The sequence below is a fragment of the Pipistrellus hanaki genome (assembly GCF_964339955.1).
Source record: "Pipistrellus hanaki genome assembly, chromosome: 8".
Taxonomy (NCBI): Eukaryota; Metazoa; Chordata; class Mammalia; order Chiroptera; family Vespertilionidae; genus Pipistrellus; species Pipistrellus hanaki.
Window position 1 is genome coordinate 11414247 of NC_140510.1, and position 27735 is coordinate 11441981.

The 27735-nt window shown below is 38.7% G+C and overlaps 1 protein-coding gene across 4 annotated transcripts; it reads right to left on the reverse strand.

Moving 5' to 3' along the window:
* Positions 1–3420: 3420 nt before the first annotated feature.
* Positions 3421–27735, reverse strand: INSIG2 (insulin induced gene 2). 4 transcript variants are annotated; one of them, XM_084893004.1, is made up of 6 exons: positions 27675–27735; positions 19246–19630; positions 10726–10850; positions 5714–5880; positions 5449–5548; positions 3421–4378 (listed from the first exon to the last, which is right to left on the reverse strand). In XM_084893004.1, the coding sequence occupies exons 2-6, from the start codon at positions 19487–19489 to the stop codon at positions 4337–4339; spliced, it is 678 nt and encodes a 225-aa protein (XP_084749130.1). In that variant the 5' UTR covers positions 19490–19630; positions 27675–27735; the 3' UTR covers positions 3421–4336. The 4 variants fall into 4 exon arrangements, with proteins under 4 accessions (XP_084749130.1, XP_084749131.1, XP_084749133.1 ...); XM_084893005.1 differs by lacking the exon at positions 27675–27735 and adding an exon at positions 27478–27499; XM_084893007.1 differs by lacking the exon at positions 27675–27735 and adding an exon at positions 26296–26594.

Sequence of the window (27735 nt, forward strand, 5' to 3'; positions counted from 1 at the left end):
TTCAAGGATGAAATAGACTTTTTCAGACACACAAAGATAAAACTCTACTGTTCAAAGACCATTACTGAAAGAATTATCTTGCAAAGAATTTACTCCATTATGCAGGTGAGCCAAGAAAACCAGAGAGGTACTTAATGATGCTGACTAAGTCTGGATGTGTGAAATGTATCCATCACTCAAAGATGTCAATGACCTTAAAGATGATAATGTAGTTCAGTGCAAACAAATTTTATAATGAAACTAGAGGCCCATTGCACGATATGCCAGCAAGTCCCCTCTCCCCAGGAGCCAACACGGGCCTCCCAGAGTCAGCATGTCCTGGCTTCTGTCTGAGGGACTACTCCAGTAAGCTCCCTCCAAGCCCTCTTTGCCATCATAGCAGGCTGCACACCACTCTGTGCATGCTTATGCAAATTAACCTCCATCTTTGTTGGGTTCATTTGCATACTCACTCTGATTGGCTGTGGGTGTAGTGATGGTTAATTTGCATGTTTCTCTTTTATTAGGTAATATTGTTAGCAGGGTTCTGGCTAATTTTAATTGTTTTCTTGTGTAGTCCCAGTTCAGCTCCTCAATTTCTGTAACTTTAGATAATAAAAGCAAGAAAGCAATGCAGTAGAGATCATTTCACCCAGGTGCTTGTGTCAATCTCAGCTCCAATTGGAGACCCAGGCAAAAACAAGTGGAGAAGACTCAAAACAGGATGGAGATTGCTTTTGGAGTAGCTGTGTGTAGAAAATTGTATAGGACCTAAGATAATAATCCACCCAAAAGTACAAATCGTTGCAGAGCGAGACCAACAGTGATTAGTGTAGTATATGCAGGATATAAATACGTAACAATATGCCTTTTCTTATTAAGGGCAGGCTTGTATGTAACTAAAATGTGTGGCTAACATTTTATATAACAAAAGAAAAGCAAATCTGTAAATTATCAGAAAAAAATAAACATTTTGTCTAAATTATAGAGGGCAGTTACAATGAAAAAACATCACTTTCCTAACTCAGGTTTATAAAATAAAGTCAACCTGTATTATGTTATGACCTGCTAAAAGGACATAAACACTTGGCTCTTTCAAAAGATAGTGATGAGATTCTTACTCCTCCTGCCCCCGCCCCCAGAAGGAAGTATGTGGAAGCTTAGCCAGGGCCTTAAGGTAGCCTCTACCCGGTATCCTGCCTGCTCTCTGCCCCATTACTCAGGAATACCTTTATTTACATTAGCCAGATGTGAGCTGTTTCTTCCCATGCTTGGACTCTGCAGGTTGAGACGGGAAGCAATCTTGGTTATAAAATGGGACAACTTATGCCGAAACCGGTTTGGCTCAGCGGATAGAGCGTTGGCCTGCGGACTGAAGGGTCCCGGCGTTCTGTTCCGGTCAAGGGCATGTGCCTTGGTTGCGGGCACATCCCCAGTGGGGGATGTGCAGGGGGCGGCTGATCGATGACTCTCTCTCATCGATGTTTCTAACTCTCTATCTCTCTCCCTTCCTCTCTGTAAAAAACCAATAAAATATATTTAAAAAATCAAAAGATAGTGATGAAAGACAAAATGTTGATGTCATGGCTTGTTCTTTGTTCTTAACTGGAGTTGAGTGTCCTTTCATAGTCTTCTGTAAGTGGTGGTAGTTTGGCAAGATTTTCATCAGGAAATCCAGCTGCAGTGCCTGGGGCTGTGGTTGCTCAGTCTGCACCTGACAAAGGCAGTCTATACCATAGATCACTGTATTCTCAGGGATGACTTCACATGTATTTAGCTTGCAACAAGTCCCAATAATGCAACCACTTGTCAATATTATGTTTTTGCCTACATGTGCTTTTGATTCAAGAACATTATTATCTCCTATTTTCAAGCCAACTTCTTAAGTTTGGGTTCTGGAGATTCAGTGTTAGGAGTGATACTATCATGGTTAACTTTTTTTTTTTTTTGTAACCCTGAGTTAGAAAAGTGATGGTTTTTCATTGTAACTGCCCTCTATAATTTAGATAAAATGTTTATTTTCCTTTTCTGATAGTTTATAGATTTACTTTTCTTTTGTTATATAAAATGTTGACCACAAATCTTAGTTAGACAAAAGCCTACCCTTAATAAGAAAAGGCATGCTGTTATGTATTTACATCCTGCCATATATTACTCTAAATAAAAATGTAGATGACAGAAAAAAAAAAGAAAGCACTGCAAATATAACAATGTTAAAAAATGTTCACTACTTACTTTTATTGCAAAAAAAGATGTAATATATCTAAATACTTATCAAAATTTCAAATCAATTTTACTTTTGTCATATTTTTTCATATTTTCTAGATGATTTGAAAATAATTTAAGAACACCAAAATAACATCATTCAATTACTGTAAAACTAAACTTAATTTCCTTTCATCATATCTTAGTAAAATCAAACATACATCTTAATTTTACTAAATTAATCCTCAGTACTATATTCTATGACTTAACACAAGAAAGAAAAAAAGGCTCTTAACCGAGAATATAATTATGTATTTAATACATCTTGCTTTTAACAGCAATTTTCAAAGTAAACACATAATAGACCTTATAACTTATTAAAGATTTATAGTGCTTACAAAGTTGATTCTAAAAATATACTTTTTTTGTTCTAAATGAATAACATTATCTGGAATATAGAATAATAAATTATAGTAGTATGTTAACCACCACTATAGTTAAGATTGTTTACATTTATTCAATATCAAATCCTCTTAGGATTTTAACACTTTCAGCCTTAAAATGTAAAAAGCATATTAAAATTTGGCATATAATATCTCAGTCTGACAGCAATGGTTTTATATCCAATTTTTTTTTTTAATTTCTAGCTAACATGTCAAAAGATCATGGACACATGCACATCCATATATGTACATACATACATTCTCTCTCTCTCAGTACAGCACATTCGCACACACACAAACACAGAGTAAGCAGAAGATTTCATTCACCCTTGTGTATCAGAAAACTGCCATTAATTTCAAAACTAAAAATTGAGGGAAATATATTCAAGCCATATTTAAATGACGCTAGCTGTGTTAAAAAAAAATATGCACAAAACTGTTATCAAGATTTCTAACATGCATAATATGCCATCTCAATACATTCTTAAACAGGTTTGAACTATTCACTAATGGGCATATGAGTAGAGAGGAAATTATGTGCCCATCCATTTCCGAGATGGCATTCCTCTGACAATGACCCAGCACAAAGTAAGTGGTTTATTTTATACAGCCCAATAGATTATGAACCCAAGAATGAACCCAAAAGAATAAAAAACTTCATTTAGATCTGTTTGGGATTTCTTAGGTGTTCCATGTGCAAAAGCAGCAGGATTCTATATTGCGAATGGCAGTTAATATTACTCAACACTTTGTGGCATTTTGTATTTCTATAACGTACATTTATTCTAGGTAAATTCCCCAATGGCCTTTACTTTTAATTACATATACACTTAGGTTTGGAGGGAAAAAAATTAATTCTGATAGCCTTTTCTGCTCATCACTTTTACCGCCAGTAAAATCTGCCAAAACAGAAAATTACTCTTTGGATTCTCTCCAGTAATGCAGGTTTGAAAAATGTACTATGGAAGTTCATCTTCATTATATATTAAAAAATCCTAAGTTCTCTGAAATGACATTAAAATACAGGGTTAGGCAAAAGTAGGTTTATAGTTGTATGTGAAATAGTTTATTCCTGGATTATTATTTATCAATTATTGTATTATTTTCCATATGAACAACTGTAAACCTACTTTTGCCCCACTGTATAGAAAGTAACTACACATTAGGGCACCCATAACTCAAACTGCTGTAATTAGAAAAATAAACAGGAACAACAGTAAGCGGAAGAGAATATACCAGTTTTCCATTTGTTTTTTGGCTTTCTTCTTATTTTATTACACTAAGTTTATAATTGTTCAAAGCATTCTTATACTCTGCATGACAGTAAAAGAATATTTTGGCACATCAACATTGTGATTCAATATATGGTATATTTAAAAAATTAATTTAAAAATTTAATCTATTAATCAACATTTTTAATGTAGTGCATATATATCTTACAATTATTTAAGTCAAATACACAAGGTTTGTAGCTGATTTACAGAGGAAGCAATCACAGATTGCAGGAATATATATGTGTGTATATATATACATGTATATACATATATATATATATACACACACATATATACATGTATATATATATATATGACAATCACAGTAAAAACTGCATCCTGGCAATTTTATAGTCCGTAGTTTCATTGGTATATCTATCATTTACATGCCCTTTTCATCTTGTTTTTCTATACAAAAAATATATTTCTGCCTCTTCATTCCTGATGAGATTTTTCTGCGATCACTTTGCATTCATACTGCAAAATTGAAAAGGTTAAAAGATTAACATGTAAAGGTTTATTTTGAAAAGCAACTTAAACAATCTAAAAATTAATTCTTTATTGCACATTTTATGCACATTTTATTCCTCAAAGAATCTCAGAGTTAGACAACTATTAGGATTAAATTGCAAATGTGATAGGGGGAAAACTTCACATTCTAGAAGTGGAGGCACAGCCAAAAGCAGAGGAAAGATGAGGTTTTCTTATTACAAGCAAATAAGGACAGTATATGATTTAGATGAGTCCTAGAATATGAAAGAAAGCAAAAGAGGTTTGTTTGAGTGCATAGTAAGATGAACCAGCAAAGGAAAGGTCACAAACTTAAGGATAAGATTGACACTTTTGACTGTGAATTAAGGTAATATTTCTTTCAAATCACTTTACAATTTAAAGAAAAATATATTACATTAGCAAAAACTTCTAGTCAAAACAATACCAGTATTTTAAAAGTACAACTATAAAAATGTACACCCACAATTGAAAATAAAGGAAACCAATGTACTTGGAATAATTGGGTAGATTATCAAAGAGACAGCTTCACAAACCACTCGATTCTCCTACTGATTAAAGTAGCAACCATTTGGTGAAACTGGTATGGCCTATAAATGCTACTCCAGGACCCTTGCCACATATGACTGGAGTTATCAACAATGTCCCTCCCTTCTTAACTAAAATGATCAAACATCTTGATTTGCTGAAGCTAATTCTAATTTGTCATTGTAGCAATGTCATTATTAATAAAACCTCCTTTCACTGTTAAAATTGTTCCTTTTTGAAGAGCAGAAACCTACAAATTAATTTACAAAAAGGGTGGAAGATAAATCAGATCACCATAACACATTTTAGTTTTCCTATCCATCTTTGCTTCAACTTTTAATATACTTATGATTAAATTCTTCCAAATGATTTATTTCAATGGAATCACAGAGAGAAATCAAAGAATGCTGTCTTCACAAATTGCTTTCCCTTAAAAAAGGAATATCATTTGGAGAAAACTTGTCTTACATCTCAATAACACAAAAGTGATTAAATAAGCATCAGCTTACCATTGCCAGTTGTCGACCAATATTTCCCATTGTTATGCCTCCAGCAAAAAATATACATGGTAACCAAGAGCGAACATAGAGAAAATCTGGAGAAGTATATCTAGAATAATAGAAATGTTTTTAATGATACAATACTTATTTAAATAATTATAATAGAAATAAATTGCTCTTCAGATTAACATGGCTAACCCAATTTTAAAATCTCAATCTGAATTCAGTTGTCATTTATCTATTTTAGCAAACAAGCACCAAAAAGAACACTTACTGATAAACACCATTATAGACGAGCAGTTGAGTGACCAAGGTTGCCAAGAAAGCAATTCCTACTCCGAGGCCAAAACCAGTTCGAGATCTATCAAAAGTCCACCACAGTCCAATGGAGAGAGCAGCCAGTGTGAGAGACAACTGTATGTTGTTATCAAAGTCCACTTTCTGAGATCAGTGTTAAAGAATCATCTTAAAACTTATAGCAAATAATACATCTGTTCATTTTTCTAAAATCAGATGTGCTACGATTAAAAAGGGAATTGCTTATTCTACAGTGCATTCAGTCTTTTAATACAATGGATGAGATTAGATGGGATTAAAATTATCTCTGGTATTTACTAAAGATACATAGAAGGCATAATATTTCAATAGATACTACCAACCTGTAATTCCTAAAAACAAACAAACACTTTATATACATTACCAATTATGAGATCGGACTCTTTATATAAGAACTGTTTTCTTTGCTAAAAATGTTAATGGGAAGCCTCAGAACACAAGATTTACTACAGAAACACACTTTTAATAAAAAGAAAACCAATATTACTTCTCAAACAGGTTGAGAGTTAGTTGAGAATCATACAGGAACTCGAAAATAGAAGAGCTGACAGCTATTTAACAGGGTGCACATTCTCTGCATGATTTACTGGCAGACACATTTTATAATAATGCAGTTCAGAAACAAGAGTACCAAGGACACAGTATCCCTTTCTATTATATCAACTGTTCTAGTTTTAATTTGTTGAGGATAAAGCCTTGAAGTGAATATTATCTTGCAACCTGCCAAGCTATTTTGGTGCCTGAGACATTCTGGTATAGGACAGTTAGCACAAATGATATTTTATTTCCATCACCTACTTAAGCATCAATTCACAAATGTACAGCCCTTTTCTATTCTAAAATCTCTGAGCAAAACGCAGCTTTACACATTCAATTTTCCCATTTCTTTGCTAGAGGATTACACTAAAGGAATGAATTTCAAGTATTATTAAAAGGACATTATCTCTGTCCCAAAGGCCACATCCTGGCTCTATATCCAGCTCTCCAGGGAAGACTACATATCTCACCAAACTCGCCATGCAAGCAACTGGAGAGAAGAAAGCAGAAGTTCAAAAGACGGATCTGAAACCATTTCCTATTCCCTTTAACACCCTGCTATTTACCCCCTCTACACCCTCCCACCCAACCAGCTGGCATCCTGAGCACAGTGTGCTTACTTCTCAGCTGTTAGAGGCCTCTCCTTCGAGGTCACTTCCTGTTGAGGCTAGATTTATCAAGAAACCTCGAGTATGCTTTCTGAAAAAGTTTTGCTTATTCTTTAGCAGTCTTAATACTACCTCAAACTCCATGAAGGAAGCTTGTGAGCTCTGACTTCTCTATGCAAAAACATTCTTGTGAAGAGTAGACTTTGACATTAACTGAGTTCTGTCTTGCTAACTAAGTTTTAAACTTCATTAAGAACCAAAGCAAAGTAAGGAGGCTTCTATGGTAAACAGGTAAAACATCAACCTTAATAAAAGTACCATGTGATTTTATGAAGTCAAATTAATTTAAGTCTATGCTATAAATATGTGCTTAAAGGAGGTCCACCTAAGACTGCCATATTTAAGTATTTGATTGAGAAAGACCAAAGCAAAAAATTTAAATTAGATATATATACGTTTTTAAATTCTAGGAAAAGGCTATTTAAATTCTCAACTTAAAAGTAGTTGAACTGTCTGAAATGAAAAGGTTTAGTTCACTGTATAGAGAGCATTTACACACTTGTGGAGCTCCTGATAGAATGAGCATCCCCAGATTGGAGTCAGGATCTCTGGGGCCTGGTCTCAGCTGTAGGACAGACTTACAGTATGGAAGACTTGGCACAGCACCTAACCTCGCTAGCTTTCACTTGTGTTACCTTAATACAGAAAATGTGAAACTAGGGAATTTCTAAGTTTTCTTCTAGATACAATATTCCATGAGTCTATCTTTTTAAACCCTCCTAATCATTGGGTTTGTTTGCTATAAAATCTTAAATATCAAAAATTTTCCCCAAACTAAAAATGTTGGGAAATTTTTTAATACAAAAGGAAATGGAAAACCAATATAATATAACAGCCACTAACAGCCTTCCAAGCCCACAGATCTCCAAGGGCAGAACACTGGGAACAGAAAGGCAGGTGCAATGTGTTTTTAGTTTAGAGGACCCTGCTCTTTTCTTGGTTCCTCTTCCCAAGCTTCTCCAAAACACCTCAATACTTTCTGCAAACGGCATAGCAGTCTCACTGCCACATGACCACCCTCTCTCCAACCAACTACCAGCCCTGAGCCCAATGCAGTTACAAGAGGAAATGGTGGGCAGCGTGAGTCACGCTCCCTGCTCTTCCCAATACCACAGGCTCCACCACAACCATCCTGCAAGCAGCATCTTCTAAAAGAGGAAGACTCCACTAGCATTTCCCAGATCCTCTTCTACAAAGGGAAGTTGGGGTAGGCAGAAGAAAGGAGGGAGGATGACAGAATGAAAGCCTTATGAGGGCAAAAACTTTTTCTCTGGGGGTAGACATTTTTTTCTGAGTGGTAGAAGGGGAAAAGGGAAATACTAGGTGTACCGGTTAATAATGTGGATTTTGTAATCAAAGAAAAAAAGATAATTTCAAGAGAAACATCAAAAGTGCTTTATTCAAAGTAATGTCCATCACTCACTACAAATTTTCCCCATCTTTCAGGTAATTAGTGGATACTGTCCCAGTAGAACTTTTCTTGTTTTGAGGCAAACCATGCAAAGACCCAATTTTCCACTTCTTTGTACATTTTGAAGTGCTGCTCAGAAAGTGCACATGCCATCAATCAGAACAAGTGGTCACCTGAAGGAGCAAGGTCTGGTGAATATAGCAGGTGGGTTAATACTTTCCAGGCAAGATCTTTTAACATGTCTTTAACTGGTTTTGAAGTGTGTGATGGTGTGTCATCATAAAGCAAAATTACTTTTTCATGTCTTCTAGCACATTCTGGTCATTTCACAATCAAAGCATGGTTCAAATTGATTATTTGCTGTGGATAGCGATCAGTAGTAATGGTTTCACCTGGTTTTAGAAGCTCATAATACACCACACCTTCCTGATCCCACCAAACGCAGAGAATTGTCTTCTGGCCTTGCAGTCAATGTTGGTGGTTGACCTGGATCAACCCATGATTTTGTGCTTTTGGAATTCTCAAAATAAATCCACTTTTCTTTTTTTTTCTTTCTTTTTTTAAATATATTTTATTGATTTTGTACAGAGAGGAAGGGAGAGAGATAGATAGTTAGAAACATCGATGAGAGAGAGTCATCGATCAGCTGCCTCTTACACACCCCCTACTGGGGATATGCCCGCAACCAAGGTACATGCCCTTGACTGGAATCGAACCCGGGACCCTTCAGTCCCCTAGCCGACGCTCTATCCATTGAGCCAAACCAGTCTTGGCAAAATAAATCCACTTTTCATCGCCAGTCACAATTCAATGCAAAAAAAGACTTTCTTTTATGTTGCTGAAGCAACATTTCACTGATGATTTTTTGGCTTTCCATTTGTCTTTTCTTCAGTTGATGTGGCACCCATTTTCCTTCCTTTAAAATACTTCCCATTGTTTGTAAAGGATTGGAGATTGTTTGCTGAGCAACATTTAATCTTTCTGCAAGTTGTTTTTGAGTTTGACATGCAGCTTCATTCAATAATGCTTGTAATTGTTGGTCTTCAAACTTTTTCGGTTGACCTGTACATTCTTTGTCTTTCACATGGAAATCATAACTTTTAAAGCATTTAAACCAGCGTTCACAAGTATTTTGAGATAGAGTATGTTCACCATAAGCTGAAGTATACGATAACTTTTTCTTCAAAATAAAGTAATGAATTAAAACTTCCCACAAATGCTCTTTTTCTTTTAGCATGGTATTAGACATTTTTAAGCGTAAAAATATCTCTGATGTTAACAACTTCAACAAATTTGACATGAAGTTTTGAAGCTTGTTGTCAATACAACAAAATAGCATACATATCAAATCGCATATATATCAACATATGTGTAACTCCATCTATTGAAAAAAATCCGCATTATTAACCAGTACATCTAGTAGAAGCTATTTGTCCTTCTAGCTAGGACACTATAAAATGATCATTAATCACTAAATGAAATGTCAGAATTCTTAAATAATCAAATTGTAAAAATACATCACTGGCCTGGCTGGGTACCTCAACTGGTTGGAGTGTCATCCCATACACCAAAAGGTTGTAGGTTCAATTCCAGTTAGATCACATACCTAAACTGTGGGCTTGATCCCTGGTCTAGGCATGCATGGGAGGTAGCCAATCGATATTTCTCTCACACATTGAGGTTTCTCATTCTCTCTATCCCTTCCTTTCTCTTTAGATCAATAAATATATCCTCAGATGAGGACTAAGAAAAGAATACACACACACACAAACACACACACATCTCTTCGGGGGGAAAAACATTCTTTTTGACCATGGTCTAAGCTGTATATTTCTATAATGCCACCTTTAAGAACATTTATGTGGTTTGCTGGTGTTGATCAAAACCAATAAATAACAGTCTTTTTTTTAAATTATAGATTCCTGAAATTCAAAATAAAATAAAACAAAAAACCAGCACCTGAAGCCTCAAGACTTTACTGGCAAACCTTAAATGAAAAAAGAGGAAAGGAATCCTTTGAAAATTTACCTGTTTTAATCCTAGATTTACCAAAACTATATGTAAGTAATTTAGTAACCTAACTTAAGAAAAACATGTAAAAGTTTTAAACATGAAAATTTTCTAAGTTATATGGAAAGAATGGGATTTAAATGAAAGGCTAAATCCCACACATATAGATGCTACTGTGATGTTTTGACAATACGAAGCACATTCTTTTTATGACTCAGTGGGCATATCACAATTTGACAACAGTGAAGCTGCAAGGGGCCCTTAACCTTTGGTTTGTAGGGAGCTGCTTTGTTATTATGCATTTCATTACGGCAAAAAGGATACAGCGCTGGCATGATTTATACCAACAAAGACGGCTACGCACCGCATTACACTGGACCACTCTCTTTTAAATTTATGTGGTTCTCCTAGATGCCTGTCAATGCAGGGGTATAATAACCCAATCACCGCTGCAGGAAAAAAAGAGAAAAAATTATGTTATCTCCAATGTGATACTGGCAAAACTTAAGAGTCACTACAACCACCATAAGCATTTGAAAGATTCTTTAAAAAAGCTCTTCAAGTTACTTAATGTCAATTGCTGATGTTTTAAACTTACCTCCCAAAAGAAAAATAAATGAGAACACCACTGAAACATTATAAATGATTGTAATATAATAGACAAAACACTACTTCAGTCTATGATTCACAATTTAGCAGAATGGACTAGATTCATGCTAATTTTCTAATACGAATGTTTCTGAGATCTGAGAAGCATCAAATAATTTGGCAGCTAAGCAATGTTCTCTCTAAGCTATATTATTACCATGAAACATTCTATTAAATGCCACAAATCTTCAGAGAAGATAGGAAGTCACCACGTACAACTAGCTCACTATACACACAATATTCTGATGGCTATGGCTGACCCGTTCCATAGGTCACCTCTGTCTTCTTGTCTCAGTCTCCTGCATCTACCCTTGATCTCACACTCCCTTCCACCCTGGCCCTCTAATGAGACTCTAGGTCTTGTTGGCAAAGCAGAGTAACTCAAAGAAATCTACATATAAGACTCATTCTGCACATAAGAAAAATGGAGGAAACATAAAAATTACATATTTTTGGCAAAACTTTAAATTCACTACTAAAATATATAATTTTAGTACACTTCTTTTGTAAAATATCCTTGATTGCTAACTGTGTAATTAATAAATATATGTAAAATGTCCACAGTTGAATATCAAAATATTCTCACACAATTTTTAACTTACTTATTAAACCTCAACTATTTACTCATTTAGTTGAAGATTTGAAATGCTTAGTCATTAAAAAAAAAAAAAGACTTTTTAATGAACCCAAACTTTCTTTAACAAATTGTAAGGAAAATGTATTTCTACCGATTAAAGTTAAGAAAACAAAACTACTAGCTATTTCCTGTTAATCTTCCTAAAATCAGAATGCTAGTGCTTGCTAGGAAACAAAGACACAACTGTCACCATCAGTTGAAGAGCATGTTTAAAATGTCTTATACTACCTTTGGCTTAGCATGAAACTGTTGTACCAAAATCTCCATCCCCGAGGGTCGGAAGCTCTCCCTGGCCTGATTTTGGCTACCTATACCTCACAAAAGATGCATTCGATCTTCAAGGAAAATGGAAATCAATTAGTATCAAAACTCACAGGCCAGCAGAGCAGTAGAGCAGCATGAAGAAGAGGCTGCAATAATGTATGCATTTTCTAACCCACAAAACACTTAAAGGTGCCCTTTTGAGTTAGGCCACCAGTTGACAAACTGCGGCTTGCGATCCACATGTGGCTCTTTGGCCCCTTGAGTTTTTAGCAAAGGTCAGCTTAGGAGTACCCTAATTAAGTTAGTAACAATGTACCTACTATATAGTTTAAGTTTAAAAAATTTGGCTCTCAAAAGAAATTTCTATTGTTGTACTGTTGATATTTGGCTCTGTTGACTAATGAGTTTGCCGACCACTGAGTTAGACATTTGCTGATTACAGATGGTTCATAGACCATCAACAGATTAGCAACAAACTTCAGTAATGCAGAGGTGCAAAAACTGCTAGTAAATTTAAAGGTTTTATATTATAACTGGGCCTTGAATACTGTCACTTCATTGACTGCCATTTCACTGTAACATTATAGGAGCTTAAACTCTTGTTTACATCAATTAGCCTATGATAGACTGAATTTGTTGTCTGTCATTTCAATTAAAGTTGCAGAACTTATGAGGACTTCAAATGAGAACTTACTATATATTCTTATTTAAAAGGCTAGGCTATAAAATCCTATAATATTTTCAAATTGATAGCATTTTTTCAAGTTTTTACAAATTTAAAATGGCAGTAAGTATGCCTAAGAGTTGAAATGTATCTAAATGAATATCTCTTTTTTTTTTTTCCTTAAGGAGTCATGAAACTAACAGTTCAGATGTTACTCCTCACTCTCATTTTTGCTCTTTCTCCTCTCTTTGCCTATTGTTAAGTAAAATCAACTAAGACCAGGCATTCCAAGTCAATTTTCCTCAGCAACTGATGCCATAGGTAAATATCACACAGAGAAGACTGATGTGAGTGCAAAGATATACATAAATAGATTATATTTTTATGCATGTGATGTCAGATTCACAAGTGAGAGAGAATTGGGGAGAGAGAGCAAAAACACAAAAGGAATTTAAACCACCATGCTGCCAACCTTGGGACCTGGCAGTACAAATCAAATCCATTGAGTATGCATGGTTTTCCATTGCTCACTGAGGGGAGAATTCAGGGAAGCTTGTCACTTCCCATTACATATCTTCTTTCTTCCCTTTAAATAAAGGCATGGCAGAGTCTGATAGCAATGGCTACAGCACAGTGAACCTCACTGTGTAAGAGCTCTGCAAAGGTACATCTGGTCTTCTTTCCCTCTTTCTCTACTTTCTTATTTCAACAAAGACTATTTTATAAGTATGCCTGTGTAAAATCATAGGCAAACAAGTCCTGGTTAACCAAATGGTTCTCTGATGCAAACCCTATTTCTTGAGATAACAGGATGCCTCCTTGTATTGGACTTTGCTTTATTGAGCTTTGGAGATTTTTTTTTTTCCCATTGAAGGTAAAACCCTCCACCAGCAAAAAAAAAGATTATAACTCACCTCAAGCAAAAATGATGTTTAGCATTTTTTAGTAATAAAGTATTTTAATTAAGGTATGTATATTGTTATTGTAGATATAATGCTGTTACACACTTAATAGAGTAATGTATAACATAAACATAACTTTTATATGGACTGGGAAACCCAAAAATTGATGTAACTTGCTTTATTGCAATATTTGCTTTATTTTGGTAATTTGGAACCAAACCTGCAAATCTCCAATGTATGTCTATATATTTATTTCCCAGTGACTAGTTATAGCCTATCAAGACTATAAACAAAGAGTTTGTAAAACACCAATATTATCATCACTTTTACATGGTAATGTGTTTAATGCAGTGATACAGTAAAAGGAATAGTTAAATCAGACATTTTTCAAAGAAATGAGGCTAAAAAAAAAAAAAGAAAACCACTGATATACTTTCATGGAAAATGATTATAGGATAGGCAATGTTTTCATGCAACAAATAAGCTCCTACACTGTATCTGGTTCTTGGTATTTGCTGGGGATTTAAAAAGAAAAGAAAAAAGAGGAGAACCAAGATGGCAGTGTACACAAACACCTGTACTCTCTGCCTCCCACAACTACATCAAAATTACAACTAAAATGCAGTACAACCATCACTCAGAACTGCCTGAAACATGGCTGAATGGAAGTCCTGCAACTAGAGAAGTGAAGAAAGCACACTGAGACTGGTAGGAGGGGCAGAGGCATGGTCTAGGTTGGTCTGACACCTATATGTGGAGTTTTTTCATGGGAGGGATATCTCTAAGGCCTCCCATAAGAAGCAGGGGGTCCCAGCCACAAACCAGACCCCCATCCCAGGGTTCCACAGCTAGGAAGAGAAGTCCCATAACTTTGAGCTATAAAAACCAGCGGGGATTGTGGCTGAGTGACATGGAGGCTGCTGGAGTCACAGGTGCTCCTCTTAAAGGGCCCACATACAAACTTACATGGTCTCACTTCCACTGAGATCCAGTGCCAGATGGCGGCATTGGGGGGAATCCAAGGACATCCGGGGAAGAACTAGACTGCCTGGTATAGGGAGAGAAACTCAGGATGGCTTTCTCCCAGACAGGGGTGCTTACAGGGGTCATTGTTACTATGCTGGGACCTCCCTGTTGCAGAGCTGACTAGCAGCCACATCTGAGTTTCCATCAGTATGACCCACACTGTTCCCTCTGCCCTGGTGATTCCCTAAGATGCTGCCCCATCCAATTTACAGCCCCACCCTAAGCTGTTTGTAGCTGCTTTGCCATATGAATGGCCTGTCCTAGCACAGGCTTCAGACTTTGCTAAAATCTCTTAAACAAGCAGCAGCTGGAGTCAACGTGTCGCAAACCAACCAATAAAAGGCCCAATACTTGGCTCCAGCACCAGCCTGCCTTGATTCACAGCCAAACCTCACCTGGGCACTTCCTAGCCCAATACAAGTAGCACCCGTCTGTAGAGCTCTCATAGCTCCTGGTGAATGGCCCTAGGTGTTGGCTGGCTTTGCACCTCCCAGGAGGCCCCTAAGCCAGTACCACCGGTGGACAGCTTCAGACCATACCAGGTTACAACTCTACACATTCACAAGCAACACACTCAAGGGGCAGACTCAGTGGGCATCAAAGCCCTACTAGAGCAAGTCCTGCTCCACAGGGGTGTCTCCTGCACAGCAACTTGGCCTGAGGGTCAATTCCTCCCAGTAAGCCAACAGCAAACAAGGTTAAACTACAACAAATCTGTGCACACAGCCCACACAGCCCAGCTCAGGTAACTGGGGAGACTGAGCCACTGGGCCCTACAGGACACTAATACACAAGGCCTCTCTACCAATTCCAGAAAACATAACAGCTCTACCTAATATACAGAAACAAATACAGGAAAGCAGCCAAAATGTGGAGACAAAGAAACATGTTACAAATGAAAGAAAGGGAAGCATGTAAACTATTGAATACAGAGTTCAAAACAATGGTTACAAGGTTACTCAAGGATCTTAATGAGAGCTTCAAGGGACTTAATGAGAGCTTCAAGAGAATAATGAGAACATCAAGGGACTTAGTGAGACTTTCAAGGATCTTAGTGAGAATGTCAAAGACATGAAAAAGAACGAAACAGAAATTAAGCATACATTTACTGAAATAAAGAATTCTTTCATAGGGATTCAACAATAGAAATAAGGATTCTGAAAAGCAAATTAACAATTTGGAATATGAAGGAAAAAAATATCCAATCAGAAGAGCAAAAAAAAAAGAAAGAATCCAAAAATATGAAGATAGTGTAAGGAGCCTCTGGGACAACTTTGAACTTAACAACATTTGCGTCATGGGGGTGTCAGAAGGAAAAGAGAGAGGAAGATATTGAAAACCTATTTGAAAAAATAACGACCGAAAATTTCCTCTGCCTGGTGAAAGAAATAAACAAGTCCAAGAAGTGCAAAGAGTCCTAAACAAGAGGGACCCAAAGAGAAACACCAACACAAATCATAATTAAATTGCCTAAAGTTAAAGACAAAGAGAGAGAATCTTAAAAGCAGCAAGAGAAAAGCAATTAGTTATCTATAAGGGAGTGCCCACACAACTGTCAGCTGACTACTTACAGAAATTTTGCAAGTCAGAAGGGAGTAGCAAGAAATACTCAAAGTGATGAATAGCAAGGACCTACAAGCAAGAATAATCTACCCAGTAATGTTATCATTTAGAATTAAAGGTCGGATAAAGAGCTTCACAGACCAGAAAAACTAAATGAGTTCACACCATCAAAGCAGTATTACATGAAATGTTGAAGGGTATTTTTTAAGAAGAGGAAAAAGAATAAGAAGAAATAGATTTTTTAAAATATGAACAATAAAATGGTAATAAATGCATAACTATCAACAATTAATCTAAAAATTAAAATAAACAAACAAGAAATCTAATGAACAAAATAAACTGATGAATAAGTAGAATTAGAGGCATGTAAACATGGAACAGACTGAGGAATCTCAGAGGGAAGGGGGGGTGGGAAGGGCAGGAAGAAAGTAAGCAAAGATCTTATATGCATATAAGCATTACCTATGGACACAGAAAATAGGATGGTGATGGCCTGGGACAGGGCAGGAACTGGCTGAAGGAGGGGCAATGAGGGGTAGAGGGGACATCTGTAATATGCTCAACAATAAAGATTTAAATTTGAAAAAGAAAAGAAAAAGAAGAAGAAAAAAAAGAGTAAGATATGACCACATTCCCAAAGTAACCAATTAAACACAGTAATGTGTTTAGGGATAGCACTAATAGGGCCAGTGAGGTCTCAGTCTTCTCCTGGCACGTGCTGAGAGGAGGAGAGGTGTCAGGAACGCTAGGGTGGCAGGAAAGCTTCACAGAAGAGGTGATCCTTGAGGCAATAGCATTTTGCAGGTAAATGGTGTGAAAACAGCTTTCTAACCAAAGCATTTGAAAACACAAGTATCACCTGCAAACTATAGAGGTTAAACAGAAAGGGAGCTCAGCATCCAGAAAGGCTCTGAGAAAGGTAAAAGTATTATAATAAGGGCCATATCGTAAGTCTTCACCCTGCAGATATGGGGAACCAGGAAAATAATGCCATCACACCTGTATCCAGGAGGGAGACTGAGGGATGATACAAAATTAGATACAGAAAAAGAAAAGACCTGAAAATGCCAAGCAGAGTGGTTGAAGGCTTCGCCCAAAAGAGAGACAGAGGAAAGATATAAAACTTGGAAACTGGATGTGCCAGTTAAGAGAGAGAGGCAGGAGACTTGCAGGATTCTCCAGAAATTGGGCAACTGACTGCATGACTAAACGGGAAAGATATGTTTTTTTTCTTTTTAAATTAGACAATTAGTTTCATCAGTATGAACACAATCAGGTAACGTGATTTTTGAGTCAACTTGTCTACTTACTTTAACCACATAATTATAATTGTCTTTTTTCTAGTTATTATTCAAAAAGATTCCTCTATGATCCTCAATAATGTTGAAGAATTTTTTAACTCCAATTCTAACGCACATAAAGAAGTTAATCAACTCCAAACACTAATCATTATTAAGCAATTTACCAGAGTTCTCTACTAGTTGGCCCGCCAGAAGCACTAGTAGCAATTTCTCAGCCCTGTGTGTTATACAGAAAGGTAGAAATAACTAGGGACCCTTCTGCTTACATGTAAAGAATGGAGATTGCAGAGACCCTCATTCTGTGAATACTAGTTGGACAGAAAAATCAAAGGATAATCAGGTTTGGTTTTTTTTTTTTTATTTAAGATAGGGAGAGCTTAGAGAGCTTTGAAAATGCATACCAACACATACACAAAATACATGCATGCTACGTACACATGCAGAGTCATACACATGATATTTCTTACATCATTTACTTTTTCGTAACATTTTTCCTAAAATTGGGGGCAGGAGGAGGCAGCAATTATGTAAGAATTCATTTTCCAATTTTGGCAACTTCTCCAAATCTGATATCTTACCCAACAAAACCAGTTGCAGAGGTGACTGAAATCTACATTTCCTAATGCCTCTGCTTTCTTTTGCCTGGGTGCCTCACAGAATGCACTGTTTTCAGAAGAAACAATTAAGCAAGAAATGCAAATCCCCAAATGAAAAGGTGTGATGTTGAGTTTGTTACTGGCTGGGAAAAGAAAGGAAAGCAGGGACAAAGTGAATGAAATGCAGTATTAGCATTTAGAAATTTCCTTCCTAAGTGTGAGTTTGTGGCAGAAGTGCCCCATCACCCTGTTCTCCATAACAGAGGTACAATAAAACCTTAGTTAAGTTCTCCTGCCCAAGCCAGAAGGTGCAACACACACCAGTGCATTCCACTCAAGCTTCACACTGAAGAGGCTGGAGGCTTCGAAAAAGGCACCCGGAGTAGAGGAGGCCTGGGAAATTTGACCTAGCTGCACCAGTCACTGGTTCTGCAATCCTGGGTCCCTTAACATCCTCTTATCATTCAGCTTCCTCACCCCCCCAAAATAGGCACATTTTTAAGACACAGAATAGATAGAAACAGACCCAAAAAGTGTATATGCTCGATGATTCCTTTTACATTTTATAACAGGCAAAAATAACCTAGTCGTGGAAAGATCAGTGGAAGCCTGAGGCTGGGGGTGGGAAGTGACTCCAAGAGGGCACAAGAGAATGTGTGGGAAAAGGCAATGTTCTCCACAAATTCAAATAACTGGTAGTTACATGAATGCATGCATTTGTCTAAACTCACCACACTGTTCACTTAAAATGGGTACATTTATTATATTTAAACTAGAGGCCTGGCACATGAAATTCATGCACAGGTACTGTCCCTAGGCCTGGCCTATGATCAGGGCCATCTTCCCCAGCTGCCCACAGCCAGCCGTGCCCCCCACCACCACCCACCCCCGGTTCCCTGTTTGATATAGAGGGTGATTGGTGCCTGACGACTGGGGGAAGGGACCGAGAGGTTGGCTGTTCCTGCCCACTCCTCCTCCTCCCTCGTCCCTCCCTCCCCTCGGGTGGCCATTAGGTGACCAGAGACTGCGGCTGGGGAAAGGGACCAAGAGGTGATCAGCGTGCCTCATAGTAACTGGTCCAGCTGTCATTCTGGTAGTTCTGCTATTAGGATTAATTTGCATATTACCCTTTTATTATATAGGATTACACCCCAATAAAGTGGAATTTTTAAAAAATATTGCTCAAAGTCCACACTCATTCATCCCATTTTCTTCCTAAGCGTTACAGAAATACTGCACGTACCTGAGGCTGTGCCACAGCACGGCGGCACCCACCATGCTGAGGAAAAGATGCTTGCAATCACATCAGGTGGGAAAAGCGTCACGTTCCTCTGAATCTGAAGTAAGTTTAACACTAATGCCAGAAACACTCCAATGAAAAACAGCACCACTCCTCGAATCATCAAATTTACACTCCAGCTGGTTACAGATGAGATGTAAGGACCATGCTTTTTGGGCCCAGGTGACTCTGTCTCTCCTTCTGCCATGGTTTCATAAGTTCAGTATGCCAGCAGGGGGAAAAAAAAAAAAAAAAAGCTTCCCAGCTGAAACGAATTGTCTATGAATCAAAGCAGATTGGAGTTTCAACAGAACCACATCTTGCCCTGAAATAGGACCTACCAGAAATCCTGCAAGAGAAAAAAAATTATTATGGATCTAATAAATAATTATATAATTGTCCTGATTTCAACAGCAATTAATGTAAAAGGACAAACAATGAAATAACAATATTATGTATTTATTTAAATTATTTACTGAATAAAAAAGGTTTAAAAGACATTTTTATATGAATTAATGTACCATACTTAACTAGGATAGAATATAAAATGTAAGAGACTTAAAATTAAAATAATAGTAAGGACTGCTTGCTCCACATCAGAGAAAATGTTATATGGGATACTTCCATTAGAATCTGGAAGATCAAATCTATTTCTCCTACTAAAATATTTATACTTTACAGAAAATTCACTAACTTATATTTGACAGAAAATGAATACATTCTGACTGAAAATCTTGAACTGTTCACAATAAAATGTGAACCTTCAAAAGGGCAACCTTCAGTGGAGAACAAAATGACACATCTTAAAGTTTAATACTTATATATTTGGATTTCTGCACTAAAGTGTCTTAGCAAAAGCAGGCCACCACTCAGTCACCTACACACACCAAGCACAGAAACTGGACCTGACCCTTCCCTCCAGAGCCACAGCTGTCCCACCCCTGCCGGGACCCAATCCACCTTTCTTGCAAGCATGGGAGCTTTGGTGAGAAAGCTGGAGGAGGAAGCAGAAGGAAGGAAACTAAGAAAATGAAGAATGACCTAGATTCTAACGAAGAAGCTAGATTCTAATGAGTTTTACCCACATAGATCCTGACTCCTAAAACCTAGATCTTTGCTAGTACAATCAGTGTATTTGTTCATTCTAATCAAAGTTATCTTTCCTTTATATTTAAGACAACACTTGAGGCTTTCTATGAGCTGCTCTAAGCACCTGATATATGGTCACTCATATAACTCTCACAATAACCTAAAAGGTAAATACAATTATTATATCCATTTTACAGGTGAGGCAAAAAAGATGTTAAGTGACTTAACCAAGTTTATACCCCTAATAAGAGGGTGAGCTGGGATTCAAATCCATGCCATCTGGCTCCAAACCCTCATCTTAACCATGGTGCTCAGCTTCTCAAAGCATTGCATATTCTTCTGTGTTTTCTATATTTTTTAATGGGAAAATACTATACAATTTTTATAACTTACTTTTATTCCATCCAACAATAATATATCCTGGGCATGATCAGAAGTCAGCACATAAATGATGTTTCCTTTGAGTCTCAAAGCAGTTTATTTAAAAGGTTAGGGTGACACTTAAGTAGCTACCTTATAATAATATATATAGCTGCTTTATGGGTTATAAACTTTTTATATGGGTCTTATTCACTACCAAGTCTCCAGTGTGTCTATATACCCAGAAAGGTGCCTGCCTAGCCCACAGTGGGAGCTCTACATATTCAATTTGTTTAATGAAATTGGGTTAACTCTTTTTGCTTGTTTATTTGTTTATCTTCAACTGAGGATATTTTTTTCCATTGATTTTTGGAGACAGTGGAAGGGATGGGGAGAGACAGAGAGAGAAACATCAATGTGAGAGAGACACAACAACTTGTTGCCTCCCGCATTTGCCCCAACTGGGGACAGGGATTGAGCATATAACCGAGGTATGTATCTTTGACATACATACCTGTGACCCTTTAGTCTGTGGGCCAATGCTTTGACCACTGAGATAAGCCATTTAGGGCTGGATTAACTCCTTTTGAATCAAACGACAAAGGGTTAAACAGGCCTTTTGAAAGGCAACTGAACACATAATCATAATTTAAACTATTTATATTTAAACTCGAGTTTCTAAGTTCCAATTTACCTTACAAATGAGCTTTGGAATAAAAGTCATGTGTAAACTGAGGGGAAGAATACTGACTGTAGAAATAATCAGCATGAAAATGAGAATATTCGTAAGTACCAGCAACTTTCACCGCTTACCAGTGTCACGTGATAAGCACAGACAACAGACTTTGTTTATTGAGCCTCTGCCACACCCAAAGCCTGTGCTCAACACTCAAGGGAAGAATTCTGTCCTCAAGCTGGTCCTCACAAATCTTAGTCTGCAGCATAACTTAGTTCTACAGCGTAGAGGACTAGAGCAAACAGTACATGTTACAGCTGATTCAAGGGAAAATAGACTCTAAACACCGGTTGATATTTATTGCCCAGAAACATCCCCTCCTGACCTGGTCTTGCCGACTAGTCCTTGCAGTAGTATGCAGCATGTCCGCATGTCATGTGTTCTAGTCACAAGGTGTTCAGTAGCTACTAAATTCTTCTTCATCTTCATCATCATCATCATCATCATGACTACTGATATAGCACCCATTTATGAAGGGCCTACTCCATGACACAGAGTAACTCTAATCTTCAAAATAATCCTAAAAGTAGGTGTTACCATCCTCATTTTACAAATGAAGATATTAAGTCAAAGAGATTTAGCAACTTGCTTAGTTAGGGTCACCTGTCATACCATATTAGAACTGGAATTTTTCCTTCTATCTGACTGATTCCAAAACCCCTTCTCTTTCCTCTAACCTTAGTCCCATTCTAGCCTAACTCCTCAGGCTTCTCTTTTGGCATCTGGATCTACTATAGAAGAGGATGACTGAAAAGATGGGTATGAGGAAGGATAGCAAGAAGCTAGGAAAATTCCTTGGCAAGTGGAATGGGGAAACTGAGACAGATGGGTGATTCAAACCGACCTCATCCAGCATCCTAACCCACCTGTGTCCTCCTCCCTGGCACGGCCACTCCGTTAAGCATTAAGTCCTCGGGGTAGTGAAATTCTGATTGTCTCAATAATCTTAGCAGCAAGGCCTTGGGTCTGCTGACCACGTAGACAGAGTTTTGGTCAAACTAGAGATAATACCTAGGCCTCAGTTGTGTTTCAGCTACAGGCCCAGAAAAGCAGCAAAATCAGATGAAGCTATGCCATGACTGACATTTGGACCAAATGCAATGACTAATGAACCTCTACCCTAGCACTGACCCTAGAGACCAAGATCCTGAAAGGACACGACTGGAGGAAAGCTGATGAATATTCTACTGAGATCCTCCCTGAGAACTCTCCTAGAATGCCCACCTTTAGAAAACAGACACAAACCCTTAAGACAAAGAACCCAGTATGCTCTCTCTCTGGAGCATGCCTGAGCCTGCCCCCTCTTCTTTCCCTCGGGTATGTACCTTTGCTTTCTTCCTCCTAAGCTCCAAGGCCTTTCTGTTGCCTCTATAAGTTGTTTCCTGATCCACACAACCCAGCTAGATCACTTCTTCTACCTCTGTGACTTTCTAAATAAACTTCCAATGCTGGTAGTACATTTAAATGTACTAGATTGAAGAGTAAAACAAATGTTTTAAAGGAAAAAAATCATGTTGCCAACTTAACATACTGCATTAGACTATTGGTTGGCAAACTCATTAATCAACAGAGCCAAATATCAACAGTACAACCTGAAGTTTCTTTTGAGAGCCAAATTTTTTAAACTTAAACTTCTTCAAGAGACTCGCCCAGGCCGTGGTATTTTGCGGAAGAGCCACACTCAAAGGGCCAAAGAGCTGCATGTGGCTCGAGAGCCGCAGTTTGTCAACCACGGCACTAGACCAACAGCTGACTCTTTACTTCATAAACTTCCAGTAGATACAGCAAACCCCCACTTTTGCTGTTAGAACAGCTACTAGAGGACAAAGAATATTCAGTGGTCTCTTAAACAATGTGGGGGATAGGGGTGCTGATGCCCTTGCAGTTGAAAATCTGTAACTTCTGCCCCTGCCCCAAAAACTTAACTAAATTAATTAGCATAGTATCTTGGAGGGACTGGTTCCAGGACTGCCCACAGATATCAAAATCCACAGATGTTCAAGCTCCTTAAACAAAACTAGAGGCTCAGTGCACAAAATTCATACAGGGGGCCGGGAAGGGGGGAAGATTCCCTCAGCCCGGCCTGCACCCTCTCACAACCTGGGACCCCTCGGGGGATGTCCGACTGCCAGTTTAGGCCTGATGCCACAGGGATCTCTGTGGGATCAGTCCTCAACTGGCAGTCGAACATCCCTCTTGCAATCCAAGACTGCTGGCTCCTTACCGCTCGCCTGCCTGATTGCCCCTAACCACTCTGCCTGCCTCATCGCCCCAACCATTCTTCCTGCCTGCCTCATTGCCCCTAACTACTCTGCCTGCCTGCCTGCCTGATCGCCCCTAATCACTCACCTGCCTGCCTGATCGTCCCTAACCACCTCTGCCTCGGCCCCCACAGCTTTGGCTTCATCCAGAAGGACATTCAGAATGATGTCTGGACGATGGTTCGGCTGTCCGGTCTAATTAGCATATTAAGCTTTTATTATTATAGATGGCATAGAACAATGCATAGTTGGTCCCTACATATGTGAATTCCCAACCATGGATTGGAAATTCATGATAGGCTGAATTTGTGGATTCAAAAGCAGAAGTACCAAGGACCAATTGTATTTACTGGGGGGTTGGGGAGAATTCCACATATAAGTGGACCCATGCAGTCCAAACCCATGTTGTTCAAGGTTGATCTTACATACATTTTTAACTGCTCTAGTAAATCATTTGTTTATATTCGTAATTTTTTTTTCCAAAAGGGAATGACTGGCAAAGGATGTTTCATGTACAATAAATAATGTTTTTAAGAGAGCAAAATAACTAGTTTTAAAACTTATTTCAGTTGTGGTAGGCCCCATCTCATAGTCACTCCCCAGGGGTTGTCAGAGCTTAAGCATTTGGGACTGGACAATTCCTTGCTGTGTGGACCTGCCCTAAGCATTGCAAAACACTTCCCTGGCTCATGCCCACTAAATGCCACTACATGCTCTCTCCCCAATTTGAGAGAATTAAAAATGCCCCTCCACATTTCCACATGCCCCCAGAGAGACAATGCTCTCCCTGAGAGCCGCTGATTGCTGGAGACTCTTTCCTCATTCTCTGTCAAGGCTGCCCTGAGACTTTCTAAACTGTTTACCTTATGCTACCACAGCTGTTTATTCAAGCTTTCCTGGTAGTGCTGGTGTACAGCTTCCTATTTCACCCCAATAGTTCTCTTTTAAAATAACATGACATTTGTTTGATGTTTATTTGAAAGAGTTTTTTAAGCTAATTTTTACAAGTCCAAAAATCTAAATTTGTGCCGAAACCGGTTTGGCTCAGCGGTAGAGCGTCGGCCTGCAGACTGAAAGGTCCCAGGTTCGATTCCGGTCAAGGGCATGTACGTTGGTTGCGGGCACATCCCCAGTAGGGGGTGTGCAAGAGGCAGCTGGTCGATGTTTCTCTCTCATCGACGTTTCTAGCTCTCTATCTCTCTCCCTTCCTCTCTGTAAAATATCAATAAAATATATATCAAAAAAAAATTTTTAAAAAAATCTAAATTTGTGACTACATAATAATACAATAGTACGTATTTACTATAGGCAAAAATAAAAGTTAAAGTGCTTGAGAATCACAGTATCCTAAAATTTAAAAAAATGGCAGGGAAATTGGAGATCATCTCTTCCCAGGGATATGTGAACCTAATGCAAAAAAAATTTTAAAAAGTGTGCATATGTGTATTTTCTGGGAAGAGAGTTCCACAGTGTACATCAAGTACTCAAATGTCCACGAACCAAAAAAAGTTAAGAGGCAGTGAGTGATCTAGCTGTTCTCTCCTCTTACTGGAGAAGCAAATGACACCCAGTGTGGGCAAGTGAAGTGCAAGATCAAGACTGTTCCCCTGGATCCCGCTACCATAAACACGTAAAGTGAACTCGTGGAAATGGCCAGACTCTTCAAAGCATAAGAAATTCCACTAGACCGTTCATTCCCTACTGTGGAACACTTAAAACTACTAAAAAGGCATTTGATTATAATATTAACCACACACTAGGACTAGGGGAATGGGTTGTTTTAAAGTGAAAGCTCATGTAATAAGTATCCCCAGCACTTCCCAGTTCACTCCAAGACCTCCATCTACAAACGCTATACACAAAAAGCTAAGTGCCACAGAAGATACATTTCTTAGAGTCATGTTGATAAACTGTTAATACCAAAATAAGCTTTTTATTTCAACAACTGACAAAGAAAAAAAACTTCCACAGGACATGAACAACACAATGCAAATATTTTTGGATAGATAAATAACACGTCATCAAAACTGAAAAGACATACGACTACCTGTTGGTGGATTAATATTACTTCTAGACGAATAAAAGAGGATTAGAAGTGATCCTGGGCTTTGTGAACGAAAATCAAAGTTGGTTATTTGCCACTGAAACAGTTTCAGGCAATAGGCAACTGAAAACACACACACAAATAAGATCTCCTAGAGACCTTAAGAGCCATTTTCATTCTCACAATTACAACTAAACAAGGCCATTCATCTCCCAATCAGGCAGCATGTTTGCTGCCTCTGATTAACCTGTCGCTTCAGGTGCTTAGGTCACACAGGCTACTAAATAATAAACTCAATTACCTCCTCACATCTTTGTTATTCATCTGCTCTCTTACTTATGGTAGAATGGCATTCTCAACATAGAATAAGCATTTACATTAGGAAAAACACACTTAAATCAATGAAAAAGTTTAACTCTCCTTAAATATAAGCACACACTTATATTTAAATATAAATATAAGAGTCATTAGCTAAAGTCTTCCAGGAAGAAAACCATTTGCCTTGAAGACACTTAGAAACTCACCTTTCCTCTCAACATTAAAACCCAAACACAGGAACTATTAAACAAGCAGCATTCACATCCCATTACTGCTTTTAAATGTCAAATCTCAGTCTCTAAAAAGGCCTGCCAATAATAATGTTCTAATAACAATAAACACAAGTTGTCCTTAAACTACTGAATCACCTTGTATCCTTTCCTTTTCAGCCCACCATATGGAACAGCAACAGTTGTCAGTTTAAAAAGAATCAACCTGTTCCCCAAATGTACAAGATTCACAGCTTGGTCACTTTATATCAGATATCTACTGGGAACTCGAACAAAACACACTACACAACATAAAGTCCAGAAAATAGAAAGAATAATGGCTACTTTTTCTTCTGTGGGAACCCTATTAGCGGCCGAACTCTCTTCGTTCATTTTCACACAGTGGTTTGCTATCAAGGCCAAACCCAGAAGCCGGAGAACACAGTCTAGCCGCGGCTTGGCCGCCTTCATTCCTCCTGCACCCAGGACGGGGGAGTCTCTTCCGAGCAGTCCTCCGCTGCCCTGCAATGCTCATCCTGGCCAGTTACCGCTGCCAAGTCCATCCATTCCTTCCAAAGCATTTCTTCATCAAGCCTACGCCACAGCAAGCTCTTCAAGGTATATTGTCCTAGACTATCTGGCTAACACCATACTTCAGTAACTTTTTGTTCCAACACTAACAGGACGTGGGTCCTGGTCACTTTTTTAGCACCACCTCCCTGCCCCCCGTCATCCACACCGCTTTCCTTTTCCGGATTGCTAAGCCCCATTGACCAACTCTTCCACCCCGCGGTGAGAGTTACCACCAACGACTTCTAGGTCTGGACAAGAGTTCTCTGGCATACCCACACACCATCTCAAGGCTTCCGATTCCAGCCCAGATGCCCAAGTCCCACTCCTCCATCCAAATCAACACAGCTTCTTGTGACTTCTACACTTCCTGCCATGCCCACCTTTTGGGACCCACCACCCTCCCACGCCTGGGTCTCCGTGGTGACAAGCCTCCCCAATCCTGACAGCTCCATGCTGGACAGCTCGCCGACCTCCGCCCCGCCGGCTCTCCAGGGTCGCCCGTCCCGCCGTCCTCCAGCCTTCTTCCCTCTCGAACACTCTCCCAGTGTCGGGAGGGCCTCGGCCTCTCCTAAGACCCCTCCCCGACCCCGCCGTCCCCTTCCGGACCTCGCCGACCCTTCTTCAGGTGAGCGGAACCCCTCGCCCTTCAGGCCCCATCCGCAGTCCTGGCTCCCGCACTTGCCCGCAGGGTTCCTAGGGTGCAAAATCACCAGCACTTCCTCTTCCCGAAGGCCACCCACTTCCTCAGACCACTTTCCTCAGCACCGAGGCACGGGCGCTTCGCAGGGGGACCCCCAACTCACCCCCGCCTCCGCCATCTTCTGGGACGGCCCCGCCCCCCTCCGCCTCTTCCTTTTCCCCTCC